This window comes from Falco cherrug, chromosome 8, assembly GCF_023634085.1.
Source record: "Falco cherrug isolate bFalChe1 chromosome 8, bFalChe1.pri, whole genome shotgun sequence".
NCBI lineage: Eukaryota > Metazoa > Chordata > Aves > Falconiformes > Falconidae > Falco > Falco cherrug.
Genome location: NC_073704.1, coordinates 53,696,968 through 53,711,950, shown reverse-complemented (window position 1 = coordinate 53,711,950; position 14,983 = coordinate 53,696,968). Strand labels below are relative to the sequence as shown.

At 43.0% G+C, this 14,983-nt stretch overlaps 1 protein-coding gene across 1 annotated transcript in view; it reads right to left on the bottom strand.

The window, feature by feature from the left end:
- Positions 1–14,983, bottom strand: part of UBTD2 (ubiquitin domain containing 2) — a 61,118-nt gene that overhangs the window by 26,462 nt on the left and 19,673 nt on the right. The window contains exon 2 of the mRNA XM_055719022.1: positions 3,819–4,055. Within this exon, the coding sequence (XP_055574997.1) occupies positions 3,819–4,055 (237 nt within the window). The remainder of the gene's footprint in view (positions 1–3,818; positions 4,056–14,983) is intronic.

The window sequence follows — 14,983 nt, the reverse complement described above, 5'->3', positions numbered from 1 at the left end:
CTTTGCTATAGAAGACACTGCCTGAACTGCACATGGAAAAACAAACTGAATTTGCTGCCTGGCCAGGTAAAGAGCTACAGCCAATAAAAAAAGATAGAAAAGGTGAATTTCAGAGGTGACACAGGCCTCGTGCCACGCTCCAGGTCCCTGCCCAGAGCCCAGGGCAGGGTGGGAAGACAGGGCACAGCACTGCTCAACAGTTACGTGAGTACAGCTAGACAGCGGTGTAAGTCGGGTAAGCACAGGACTGGGTAGTTAATGCACACAGAGCAGCTGGATTTCTATCTTCCTTTCTTAAATTTTGCACAAAGCAAGTTTTTTGTAAACCAAACCCCAGAGGGTTTTGGTATCACTCAGAACAAGGACAGTTTGTTTGTGCTACCTGCCTGGAGATAAGCTCAGTTTGCTGACAACGGGCATTATTGAGTCCGTAAATGGAAGGCTTTTATTCATAATCTATTCATATATGGCACCAACAATGCTTGATGACGAAGAAATACTTGAATTTCTAGAAGTAGCTTTCCCTGTAGCGGAAAGGTCACATTGCAGAGAGAACTACGCATGCAGCTGATGTACAAGTGTCACCAGTGGAAAGCTGCATAAAACGCAAGTAACAATTATGCAGGTACAAAAATCACTACTAAACTCAAGATTCTGGAAAAATATTCAAAATATTCTCTGTATTTGGAATCCGGCCTTAGGCCAGGCCCAGCTTGGGTAACAGAGCTTCTGACACAACTTGGATTCCTGACTTATTTCTGAAATATTCTGAATATTCTGCATGTGGGCCTTAGAAAGCAGCCTACAGTCTGCTAGCAGTAGGCAGGACCTGAAACAAACTGTCTGCTGAAAAGCCAAATTTAAGAGTTCACATACTTCTTCCCCCTTAAGTATTACATTCAACGACATTAAAAGGCTTATTTCCAGGGCATGGCATCCATCCTACATTCCTCAAGCTGCCCAAAGAGAAGAAATGTGAGTTATCTGCCCAGTTTCAGATTTTTGCTTGCAACCAGAAACTGCTAGGACTTAAAAGCCTGAAACATGCTCATAAAGTCTGAGCTTAACAAGCACGTATTCAAAAAACTAAGAAACACTATTTGCAAAATCTGGGAGTGTTGAAAATATACATCACTTATCTTCTCTTCTTGTAGGCAAGGAAGACAGACACACAAGTGACTCCATCTCAGAACCCAAAGACAGACCCAAATTTCCAGGCAGGTTTAAACTGCTTAAACTTTCCCACTTGAATAAAATCCTCCTCCACAATTACAAGTTGTTATGCCGCTTAATGAGACGAAGCAGAGACCCAACATGTCAAACTGCTTCTTTGCATGACTTGACACTGTAAACCTAATGTTTCCCTTGGAAGTGCTGTTTGTATGTACACTTGTGCAACATTTAAACTGAACACATAATCTAACGCCATCAAAACAGCTCATTACTGGGGTCTTGTCAAATTCCATAACCACATTATACAAATAATATCCCTCTCACTGCAAAAGCATGCTTTGGATTCAAATTTTCATTTACTGAAAGAATTATTTTTCTATCGGTCTTCTATGTATGGTCATAAGCAAATGCAGACCCTCACCATGGAGAGTGGACAGTCACACACCGAGACAATTCTTCAGGCTGAGCAAACATCCGACCTGCAGAGCAACTCACGTAAGCAGTAAGAGACCATAGAGGAAGGCAATTTATATTTTGTTAAACCTGCCCCATATGTAACATTGAATTTTCCTGGCCTCTACTCTTTTAGCAATTAAACAAAACAATGCAGTGACTATCTTAGGTCTGCAAATATGCAATCTCTGAGACATTAATGATTTCCATTTATCTGAATGGTGACTTAAAATTAGCAGTAACTTCAGTTACCTGTTTTGCCAGATGCCTTTCACCTATACAATTCTCCCCAGCTTGCAAGTGCCTAAACACCCAGCTTCTTCTGGGACACTTTCAGGAATGTAGATGTTTTGGAAGGACAAAAATCTAGCATCATCATCAATTTATGAGACTGTTCTGTTGTTTTCTGGAAACAGAATAAATATGCTACGCTATTTAAAATACAGTATTGATATATATAAAAATCAGGAAGCCTTGTAGGTAATTTAGCATTTTCAGATTCTGGCCAGTTTGATGAATTAGTGCAAGGAAAGAAACACGTATGACAAACACGGGCAGAAAGAGGTCTTCTGATACCAGTTCCACACCAGACAACTTGACGACTCCTCCCGCTTTTGAAAACCATCTTAGCTTACAGCAGGGAAATTAATTTTCTCTCTAATGCATTTGGTCTAGAATGGATACAGACCTCCAACAGTCTGTCAAAGAGGAGGCCTGAGATCTCCTTGGCATTGGCATGTTCTGGAAATAATGGACAAATGCCTCTTTAAAACTACAGCTACTACAGAAACCATTTCTGTATGCATAAGCAAGCAGCCTTGATGAAAACTCCCTCATTATCAGTCAAACCAGCAAACCACAAACCTCCTTGAAAACAAACAATGATCTGGAGGACCACAACAGATTGGCCATGAATAATGGAAAAGCCAGGTTGTATTGCAGCTATGGAAGTTTCCAACTCTCGCGACATTGCAGAGATCCTGACTACTCAACAGAAGTGGGGAGAACACCACGTTAAGCCACAACTACTAGTAATGCTTCACACTTTAGTATGGGAAAAGACAGACAGATCCCTAAATCCACCCCTTCCAAACTGAATACATGATCAACTGTGACTTCTTAAGGGAACTGAAGTCCTAAACATCACCAATAAAAAAAAAAAAAAAAAGGCAATATGAATACTCAATCTAATGAAGACTAGTTACCCTGGAAAGCAACGTATGTGATCTTCCAAATAACCCTTCTTCTCTCCCCAGAAGACACTAGTCAACCCACGGAAGAGAGGGCACCAAACAGAACTTAACCAGAACACATGCCTGCTTCAGTTTTGTGCATTTTGTCATGGGTTGGTGGGCTTTTTGGTTTGGTTTTTTTTGGTGTGGATTGGGGGTTTTTTGTGGGGTTTTTTTGTTTGGTTTTTTTCATACTCAGTTTCATCCTGACTGTTTCAGGTTACTGAAGGTACAAATTCATTCAATTACTTTTTTTTTTTTTTTTAAATAGAGAACTTGAACTCTATTTTTATTGGGAGTAAAGGGAAGTGATTAATTTCAGAAGGGTGGAGTGAGGGAGAAGAGAGCTTGAAAAAAAAAAAAAAACAACCAACCAACAGAATTCAGAACAACAGAGCAATGAGGAAAGCACTCAAAATAAGTACCTAGACTTTATCTCAAAGATCTTACAGCAGACTGCCAGCACCAAGGTTTTGGGGAAGTTTTTCATACTCTTCAGAAGAGAAACTTTAAAATCCCCTGACGATTTAAGTGCCAAAGAAACCCATAAGATGGGGGTGGGTAGTGGTGGTGGTGGTGGTGCAGGGGATCTATTTCCTTACAAAGGGAGGCTCGGAAAAAAATAAGAAAATTATGCCTTCGAGCATCCAGGTGTTTCAAAAAATTACAGAAAGTCACAAGTGTTGCCTACAGAGATCAGACACCTAAAACTGTGCATTATACCACGTGCCAGATGATACATTAGAATTCAGGTAACTACAGAATAGTAGCCTTTCTTGGTCCCTCTACACACAAACATGATTTTGCTTTGAAACACCAAGTAGGAAGACATGCATACTGAGGTACAGGCACATTTTAAACTATTGCATATATATCTCAATTGATTTTCAGCTTAAAACCACATTTGCCTTAACCTACATTACACTTCTCACAGGCCACATCCATCTTAGATGAACCTACCATGTGGTAGTGTTATGTTTGCACCATCAATGATTGCTTGTGCCAGTTCGTGATCATTGCTCTCGAAAGCATGTGCAGCAGCCTTGAGGGCATCCCAAATCTCCTTGCGACCTTCAAAAGCTGGTGCGGTGTCCCAAAACTCATCTCTCTTACTGCGCAACTGTCCATCTGTCATGGGGTAATCACTTTTCCATTTCGGTTTCTCCTTTTTCAAGGGCTGATTACGACCAAGAGCCACTGTGAAGGAGAAAGAAGGGAAATTAAAAGAAGGTAATAGCACAAAATTACTGAAATGACCTTTGCTTATTGTCTTTGGGATCTACAGAACCAAAGTTTACTTTCAGGCAATCCTGATCCTTTTTCTTCCATCTCTGAAGCATCACCTCCCTTCCCTGGGCTCCAAGTTGGTTTTACCTCTTAGAAAAACTGAAGGGCTACCTCCTGTCTGCTGATTTCACCTGCACTCTGAGCACTGCACAACTTCTCCCCAAGCTCCCAAGTAACTCTGCATCCCCCCAACCTGCGCCCCGTGTGCCTGGCTGGGACACTCACACCCCACACAGACATCTTCCAGAGGCTGTAGCAGCAGTACAGCAAGACACCCATTACTCCAGCATCAGGGTGCAGTGAGACCACACTGCATCTGGAGCTCTGCCCTACCCTGCCAGCAATGCGCTCTGCTCAACAGATGTGATACACTGTTAATACAAGAGTTTCAGAGGCTGAAGATTTATTTTTTTTTCATCATCTCCTTTTAAGCAGTTTTAATTCAAAATATATGTAGAAAGGCAAATAAGATGCACAAAAGCTAGAACTGTCAGAGATAGAAGCCCCTACAGAACAATCCAGGAATCTATCAAGCTTTAAAAAGTAGTTACCTCATTCACAATAAACACAAAAGCAATAGTTTCATTTTAACTACAGCTATTTTTGCATAATAGGCAGTTAAGATAATCACATAGGTATAATGTCTGTGGATTAAAACTACCTGCTCACTTTAAATTACAGCACTGCTAAGACTGTGCCAAATCCTTCTCTTCCACTTGCGTAAGGGGTTATTTCAACTTCTGTTGAAAGGAAAAGGGAAAAAGAAGGGAGCAAACTTCAGTGTACACTGGGAAGAAAGTCTCCCTGCAAGAGTTAAAAGCCTATTTCCTTCAGCACCCTCGTGGCAGTGAGAAGCTGGAGCAGTTTGCTGCAGCCAGACCCTTCGAGGACAGTACTGGGAGAGCAGCGACAAATCATGAAAACAGTTCTCACCACAGCAAAATAGTTTAAATGTCTCCAGAGGAAATGAAGTGTCTTTCAACAGTTAAGCTAAATTTAAGTGTGTTTGAAACGGAAAATAAGTAGTCCCTCCATGGGACAGGTCATAGAAATGGAGTGATGAGTACGGTATGGTTTTGCAAGACAGATAAGCTACAAAGGAATGAAGTCGATTAAGGATTCCACCACATATGATGCTCAAGAGCCATCCCCCTCCTACGCTCTCCATGAAAAGCCCTTACCGTCCCCAGAAAGCAGAGGAAACCCCAGCTGCTGTCAGGCCAGGGAACCATGAAGAGATACAGTTTGTCACCTCATGTCCACGTTACCAAAGCCAAAATACCTCTTAGAAGGATGAGACACCAGAGCCGCTGCAATATCAAAGCCTGCAGAGCAAAGCTGCTTCTTACCAAGCGCTCCTGGCTCATCTGCAAGGATGGGAGAGCACCAGGACAAACACAAGGGCTCACATTTAGCATTCTGTATCCCAGGTACATCCTTAGAGATAACAAGAAACATTTCCTTTCTCCGGACCCTTGTATTTTTCTGGCAGAAAACTGACAATAGCTGACAACCGCCCCCCCTATATCTCCTCGATCATACTCCAGCATTCAGTTTTCAATGGAAGAATAGTGTAACGTCTAAATATTCTTCACCGTTCTTAATCTAGACTTACGCTGTACTTTACAGTTAACTACAAACCATATTTATGGCAAAGAGTGGGGAGGGGTGAGGGACATGACTAGGAAGAGTAAGTGTACACCTATCAGAAATACTCATTTCAGGTAAGCTGTAACATTTTGCAAAAGTAGTATTTAATTCAGATATTCTCTATCCTTCCGTGATTTTTTTTTCTGCCAAACATACTCAGCTGTTTTCAGAACAGCACTTGACACCGGGGCTCAGGTTTGGCCACCAATGCCTGGTGTCGCAGCAGGCATTTCAGCTACACACAGGCTTTAAGGAAACCAAAACACATACGTGAGGTTAAACCTCGTGCCCTCATACAGTCTGACTTTATATGACCAAAGAACTATCTACTTCATTTCCATAACTCAGAATGACATTCACACTTAAGAAGCTGAGACTTAAGTCATTGAAAATAGGCTATTTTAAAGAACTCCTGATGGTAAGGTGACATTGCCAATGATGTGAAATGAAGCCATGAGCCTTCTTCAGATTGAAAAAATATATATATAGTAGGGGATATATTTGCACAGAAACAAAGTCAGATCTTAATTAAAAGTAGCAAATGACAATCCCACGGCACACATGCAATGACTCCAGCTGTTATTCTGCATCCCCTGCAGAAACTAACAATAATAAACTTCTGAATCCTTTCAAGTGACCACAAACATTTATTGCTTTTTGTTTCCATGGGATTGCTTCCATGAGATTGCTTCCATTTGCTTTTCAAAGAAGTGCTGACCATTTAACAGATTTCAGAACAGCAAACCCAAGTGTTTACAAAACACCAAGTTTCCTGGCAAAACCCAGCCATTACTGGTCCAAGTCTCAGCTGAGCACACGCAAGCTGAGAGCCGATGATGGTCCAGCTTAGAACAATGGTGAAGGCAGCAGCCCAGACAAGATGGGCTGCATGCATTAAACAGTGTATTATGAAATTGTAAAAACATATGTGGTAAAACATTTAAGGAACTGTTTCCTTATTAAGGTAGTCGGAGCATGAAAGTTTCAGACATAGAACAGGATACTGTAAGAAATTTGGGTCAGCGGGCATCTTCTCTTCCATTCTACTTCAGCTAACATCTGTTTGCATGTACACTCAATGAATGCTCATTTATCCTGCAGGGCCCTCTCCTTCTCCCCAAATATTAATTATTAAGGCAGGTTAAAGGCACTTCCCGCAGTCCCAGGGCACGGTGGTGTCTCCTGCACACAGCCCTGCCCGCCCAGTGCCACGGCAGAAACTGCAACAGGCCATTTCTCTCCCTTGCTTCCCCCTTTGCCCATGACAGCATTCAACATATTGCTTTTCACTAGACAAGAATAGCAGGGAGAGACTGAAGAGACAGAGATCCTAACAGTCTCGGATAACTTCTCCCTGGAGACACAATTCTTCCCACACAGACAACAGTGATGATTAAAAAAAAAGAATTTATCACTGGGTTTAAGTTGGAAAGAAAGATGGTGGAAGAAAGCGACTCTACAAATACCTCCAAAGTCAAATCCACTCTAACAAGCCATCCATTCCAGTACTAAGCCTTTAAACACAAAGTCACCAGCCAATATTTAAGAAGGTCTTCAGCATGTTTACCATTTATCAGAAGTGCTTCAAGAATCCCCTGGAATTTTTATGCCCCCCAGAAGAAATATTACTCTCTCTAGCTGTGTGGGTAGATGGAGCAGAAGGGATCCAAGAAACTTAAGACGTGGTCAAAACCTAACGTGTGAAAGGGCCCAACTCTTTCACTTTCCACCTCACAATTTAGTCACTGAGGAGAAACACTGCTACACTAATTTCTACAGTCAAAGTTTTGGACCACATCAAAGGACTTTCCCTTTTCCGTAATAAGGCTGATTAAGACCAGTCTGAATGGAACAAAGTTCAGCAGTCTGAAACACTTTGTCAGGTATTTACAGTGTCAGCTTCCTATTACTTGCTTTGGAAGTAAAACTAGAGCTCAAAAGAAAATGCTGACTTCATTTAAGACTATGCACATCAGAGGCACAACCAGCCTGCAAGATCTGGAAGAGAAAGTAACATCCACATTAATTTTTCATCTTACATCACTTCAACATAAGTAAGAAATTATTAATATCCTGCTTGAAAATATGAATAGTTTTATAAATGCCAAGGCGGCACGTTCTCGCTGAAGCAATACTGAAAGTTGCTCATCTCAATAGACAGCGATGGTTGGTATTTTTGGCAAGAGATTTATTTAGGAGGAAATGTGAAGACCATTAAGAGTCTACTTTTCAAAAAGGAAAAGATCGGCACGTTAGTGACTCTCCAAAATAATTTTGTTTTTTCTTGCTTCAACAGCTCACAGATATTCAGGTGGTGCTGGGCATCCCAAAGAGGGGTAAGAAGTTGCTGACAAGCTGCAGGACCTTGCTTAAGAGCAGCCTGTCTCTGAGAAGAACCACATGGGCCACAATATGGCCTTAAAAAGAATTTTCCTGGGCAGCTCAGAAGGGTCACTGCAAATTAACAGATGCTTTTTATTCTCCTGGATATTGGGCCTGTTCTAGCCAGTGAGTTGCCTTAAAGATGCACCCTGTGCTGCTCCCTTCCAGCTTGAATCGCACTACTACTTGCCTAGCACACAGAGCACAAACACCCCGTACCGTTTTTAGGACTCTCCAAGGTCCGTTCAGGTTTACAACAGAAGCAATAGATAAGAAGGTAAGTCATCCTGATAATTACTAGCTGCATGATGAACTTCCCAGGGCTTAGCACGCTTAGGAGGAATGCAAACCTATCTAGTTAGGCACTCCAGGATGGAGCGGGGCCCATAGCAGGAGGCAGGACAGCAGTGATACGCAGCAGGCTGGAGAAGCAGGCGAGCAGGGAGGCAAGTCTCATCTGAACTCGGTGTCCACCCATCTGGCACGTCTGCCATCCAGGTGTGCCTGCAGGTATGAAATCCAAGCACTGCTCAAGCCCCCTTCCCTAGTCAAGTGTCCCTTATTAGACTGTTTAATACCTCCAAGCGACTTAAAAACTGGCAGACAAGCAGTAGGCTGTTTCTGTCGCATCAGTAGGATTTAGCAACATATGAAGTGGTGTCCCTTCACAGGTAGATGAGTACCCCGGGATCCTGGAGGTAACTACTGCTGTCTGACCCACTAATCTTAGCTCCTGGCAAACTACAAAGTCTTATTTTTCAGAAGGAAAGACATATTTCTCCAGTCCTTGCAGACTGCTTTATAACCTGAATTATAAAGGTCTGTTTCCCTCCCCTGCAGCTTCCCATCAAAGCAAAACGATCAGTAAGGTTATCTATGCTTCTTTTGAGTGAGCTTATGCAGATAAATCTAGATATTTAAATCAGTTTCTTAACAGAATGTCAAGAAATGTCTGTGAAACTTTTTTTTTTTAAACAGCTGTTGTGTTTGTTATGTCACTATCACTGTGGATCACAGTACTGCTGCCTCCTCTGAAGCAGACCAGATGAGTAGGAGCAGCTGGTAACAGAAGAGTCTCATACTAAAAGCCAATATCCAGCTAAAGCATTCATAATTCCTTGTTTATACACCCATGAACTGTAGCACTCGATAATCAAATTGGATAATATTTCTGCCCCAAAGGGCTTACTGTCAAATCAACTAACACAAATGCAACGGCTGAATGAGACATCAGACAGCTTATGGAGGACAGCCTTAGAGGACAGCCTCCAGCCTTGGAGGACAAGTGGAGCTCTGCTTCAATTGTGAATTAATTTTCCTCCTTCCCAGTTGTTGACCACACAGGTAAGCCTGTAAGAGAGGCCACAGGACTTGCTCCCTGTAATAGCCCAGAGTTACCTCCAGCAACTGAGCTAAAGACTTCAGCATTTCAGTAAATGTCTCCTTTGCTGTCACAGCCAGCCTTACGTGAGATATTTCCTGCTGCCCCATTTCTTCCAAGTATCTTTCACCTATTTCTTAAGAATAATGTTAGGAATAAAATTTGGCATGTTAAATTCATACAAGTGCTCCTCAGTGAATTTCTTCCTTTTCCTTTGAAACAGAAGCATATGTTGCTTGTAGCATTAGCCTTTTGCTGCTTTTGTAAGAGGCAGGAGAACCTGTCCCAATTTGCCTAAAGTGTGTGTTGGAAAAAGTCTCCATGCACGCACACACAACCCACCCAGGGCATGGAGAGCCTGACAGTGCAGTTCCCAGAAGGAGACACCTGGACTGGACATGCTCTGTTTGAGGACTGGAGGCCCAAAGCTGTTGACCTCCACGCATCCACCAGCGGCTATGTGCCAGAGCTGCAAGAACAGGGCCCTCCTGTGCTTCCACATCTCTGCAGGTGTGTATGGAGAGCAGCACACCACGAGAAACAAGCACTGGGGAAGGCTGGCATGGAGGGACCCTCAGCCTGTGGAGCATGAGTTAAGAGCAGATACAGGCAAGTGTTAGAAAATAACATCACAATATTGAAATGACACTAGTATCAGGAGAATCTGGTGAGATCTGGTAATATTTTCATTGTGTTTTCTACTTTGTTTTGTTTAGGAAAATATCTAAAAGATGAAGACAACCGTTTAAGTGTTGAGAGCTGAAGAAGGTTTGTATTAACTGTGAAGAAAGGAACAGGAGCGCCCAACAGAAATGCTGAAGGAAGGAAAGAAAAAAATCACCAAAACAGAGTATCTGAATGGGAAAGATGAGACAGATTTTCAGAAACTGTTATCAGTGGAGAAGATGGGATTTTGTGCCTGTCAGGCTCCATGGGAGGAGGACAGAAACGATAAGCTGTCAAGGAAACAACACAGACAAAGATTTGCAGGGGCTGAGGCCAGCGAGGAGAAGGTGGCAGCAAGGTACTGTTTGGTTTTCTTAATCTGTAGCTTCAACAGGGAAGCAGCAGCATCCCAAGGACATGCAATTTCAGAAACAGCAATGGCCAGTTATTTGAAGACAGTCAGGAGAAACTAAACATTATACAAATTGAACTAATGATCAAAAATATTTTCTTTACAAAATTGCTTCCCTGTGGAGGATCTGTTGCTAACAAAGTATTTTTCTAAGACAAATGAAATGCAAAGTAAAAGTAACAGTTTACTACCCATGAAATTTCTTTTAGGAACAGTCCCAAGGGTTTCCCTCCCCACAATCAGTGAGCAGTACTCTATCAAATGAGCCTCATTTTAGATCTATTTTGCTCCCATTTCCTCATAAGGTATCTTGTAATTTGATATCAGTATCTAGATACAGTTCATCCTAATCATTTTCTTTGCATCATTCTCTAGTGTAATCCTTCCAGTAGCTGAACTACAATAGCACTTGGAGGAAGAGTCAGTACAAAGGAGAGGTGCAAAAAGGCAGAGAAACCCAGCAGAGGGCAGAGGGAAATGTATTGTGTCTAACCAGCAGACAATTTGAATTACATTAAGTAGCACAGGCTTACACAACAATGGGAAAATGGCAGAATCTTATCTGTTTATTGCTAGTTTTCAGCGTTTTTATTTCTTAAGAGGGTTACATTTTTGCAAGGCATGAACAGTATTTTGGAAAGGAAGTGTCCCTGGACAGTAGTAAAAGACTTACAAATGAAATATTTCACCGAACAATTAAAGTTTCCTAACAAGGAAATTAAGGCGCATCAAGGTTTCATATGAAAATTAAAGGAAATATGTTAGTACAATCCTGAGAGCATTCAGTGTAACATTGCTGAGGACCCCGTGGGACTGAGAAAGACATAGGCTTTCCACATGCTGTGCGTAGATTGCTAGTTAGATATGAAGACGATGCTTGAAACTTAAGTTTTAGGCTTTTTCCATGAAGGAAGACTGGGGAGGGCGAAATGAACACTAGAAGAAAAACTGCATTTCCTGATAGAAATTAAAGTTATGTCTTTGAACAGATGTGTAAGAAAATGCCAGGCTACAGACTCAAACGTGTGTTATAAAGGTGTAGGCAAACCAGTTATTTTGGAGCCAGACAAGCAGTAAATTTCTGGTGTGAAGTCTTTGAGAGCAGCAAACCCAGCAAAGCGAAACTGCACACCAGGAGTAAAACCACCAACCAGCTGAGGGGCTACTTCCCCTTTCTCCGACCTGAAAGGGAGTGAAGGAGGGAAGAAGAAAAGAAAAAAAATATCCGATGGAGAAGGGGAAGACCTAGTGGGGGCCAGCAGACTGATTACCATCACTCAAAGCCAGGCTTGCACTCCTACGTGAGCCGCCTGCCAGACACGACATGTGCTGGTGCTAAATGATGTATGTGGTCCCTCTGGGGAAAGGGGGTGCCATTAATCACTCATGCCACCCCTACGCTCAAATCCAACCAGGCGAACAGCGCTGCATCCCCCAGATGCTGTTCACCTGTGCCGACACTAGGGATGTTGCAAAGCAGGAGCAGGGAATGTGCCTTCCCTGTTTCTCCAGGTCTCTCCCCAGCTCTTACCCAACACCTCCCTCCACAAGGAGTTAATTGCACAGAAGAAACTGTAGTGAATAAAATGCAAGTTAAACTGGTAATTACAAGCAGCTTTGGACAAGTCATACATGCACAATGCTTCTCTGCCTCTCTGCATACACAAGGCACTAAATCTTTGCTGAGTCAATCCTGAGGCTTCACAGCATGAGATACAAAACACATGAGAGGATGAGGGCGTATGAATGTGCTGGACAAAGAGAAAAATTGACTGTAATTACCAGCTATTACACTGTATTTTCCATTTCTCCCACCATTTTCAACAGGAACTGCAGAAGAAATCGAGAGCTTGGTATTTCCAGGCAGCTCATCACTCATCACCCCTCACATTTCAAAGAAGCCAGCAGTATTGCACCAAGAAACAAAAGCTTCAAACTTCTGAGATTTGCTCCCTGATGGCATACCAGATCCAAACATCTCACCGCATCCCAACATGCGCAGGATCTATTCAGACTACCAACAGCCTTGATGTGTGGTTTGCGCTGGGACACGCTGTGATAACGCAGGTCACCTTTCACAGAAATTTAAACCATATCAGCGTGTTTTGTCTAACATGAGGTGCGATTCACAGCCAAGAGCCAGCTGGCAAGAGGTGAATCAGGCTTCCGTCTGTTCATGCAGGTTTTATGAGGGTAATTCCTCTGCTCCCAGAGCTGCAAGAGCAAGACGGCAAAGCCCAAGGGTTACAAACACTCCGGGTAAGTGGTGTCGGCCAGGGCAATAATGGAAAGCTGCTGTGAAGTTCTCTACTGTTATTTGCCTCAACATTGCAAACTATTTTTCAAAGGAAAATTTTCCCACTGGCGTCGCCCCAAAAGCTCAGCACCATTTCCTAGCATTAATTCTAAGGCTTTATTATTCGTTTACAAAAGTTTTGTGGTTACTCCTGAGTTCTGCCTGCCCACCCAGCTTCCCCCAGGAAGCACAAGAAGAGTATTTCTCCATCATCTCAATTAAGCTCATGATGCAACATCTCCTCTCCCATCAGATAAAAAGGTCTAAGGGAGCAAACACCTTTGTCGAGACACCACCTCAAATCCTTAGTGCCTCTAGTCAAGGGGTGACCACAGATGAAGGAGGAACACGGCCAGGCAGGGCAAAGGCCAGATGATGCCCATCTGTCTCTATTGCAACCCATGAGAGGAATCTTGGAGCTACAAATTCTGCTTCTGCAGCTGGTAGGAAGAACAGCAGCAGCTATACTGGCTGCTCAGCATTAGCTTCAGCCTTGCAGTGAAGTTTGAGCAGCACTACAGCAGAACAGCTTCGAGGGACAGACATTATCAATGCAATTACCTGTCAGCACTGTTTACACTAGAATTTAAACTGCTCCTATCTCTGGTAGGTGCATGTTTTCAGCTGAATGCAGAACAGGATAAAGATTTACCCATTTCCAAATCACGGTGTGCAAGCACCAAGACCTTTAATCTGTACCATCTACAGTGCACAACTAAACTATCTTTTTGGAAACCATGACAAGAACCAATAAGTAAGCTGTCAGCAACATGAAAAATACTCTATTTGAGATAGGCTACATAAAGTGCATGCTGCTTCTGACTTCTGCAAACCATAGCTTAAGTTAAAACTCAATCGCAGCCAAGAGCTCGGCATCAGCACAACCTCTCGCATGCACAACAAAATAAGCAGAGCACGCAGCACAGCAGAGCTGAAAACAGCTGTGGGAATGCAGTGGGAAGGCACACAGAGCTTACCTAAAAAAAAAAAAAAAAAAATAACAACCCAGTGCTTTCTGTCTCCCATCACGAGGAAGAATGCAACTCAGCAACTTCACTTTTAAAGTACTAAAATCCTTTGTATCTTGCCCTTGATCCAGTTAACAGGGAAACTTTAGACATCAGATAAAACCACCAAGTGGCAAGGTCCTCTCACCAGTCAACTCCATGCTGGCGCACTGCTGTGATGCAGGCACCCGCCTGCTGCTCCACGCCAGCAGCATGGACCAGTCTCGACTCCTAGCATGGATTTAACGCCAGGAAAGGTCTGCTGTTCACAGCTGCAAATGAACATTGTCCTGGCTCAGAAGCCCCCTCCCTGCTTGATAACTTTCTCCCTCTGACCACTGCCTGAAAAGCCCCTATGTGAACTGCTAGGGCAAGATTTCAAGACGCTTACCAGAGGCTGACATCCCTCCTGCCAAAAACCTTGCAATTGGAAGTGCTGCAAGTGTTCTCTGCACACTAACAGCCAAGTTCCATGAGCAAGGCACAGATCAGGGTCTGGCTGAGCAACTTTCAAACCAAAGCTTTGCCTTTACGCTGGCCTAAGCCATGGGAGCAGCGGCGCCATCAGCGCCAGCCTCCGTCACGTAGCCACAGACCGACCGTGCAAGGTCATCACAATTCTCTGAGTTTGTTAAGTGACAGACAGGGACATCTGCTGTACATCTGGTCTGTGTTTAAAACACCGTGAGTACTTCTAACACTAGTACAATTTTCATTTAAAAAAACAAAACAAAACAACAACCCCCCAAAAATATCAAAGGCAGCCTTATCTTTCATCCCGCTAGAATTACAAGTAATATTAAGCTGATAATTTTCTTTAAACAAAGCAGCCAGCACCACCCTGCTTAGGTGCAACTATGCTGAAAGCCAGCCAGCACACCCCTCCTCAGCAGACCCACGTGCAGGTGTGTACACATGACGCTGCGACTTCTGAAGACTTTCTGAGCGATGCCACCAGGGAACTTACTTGATTACAAGTAAACCCAGACTTCTGCAGCTCTTAGCCCATTCACTGGGTCAGCAGGAAGGACAGCAAGGGAAGAG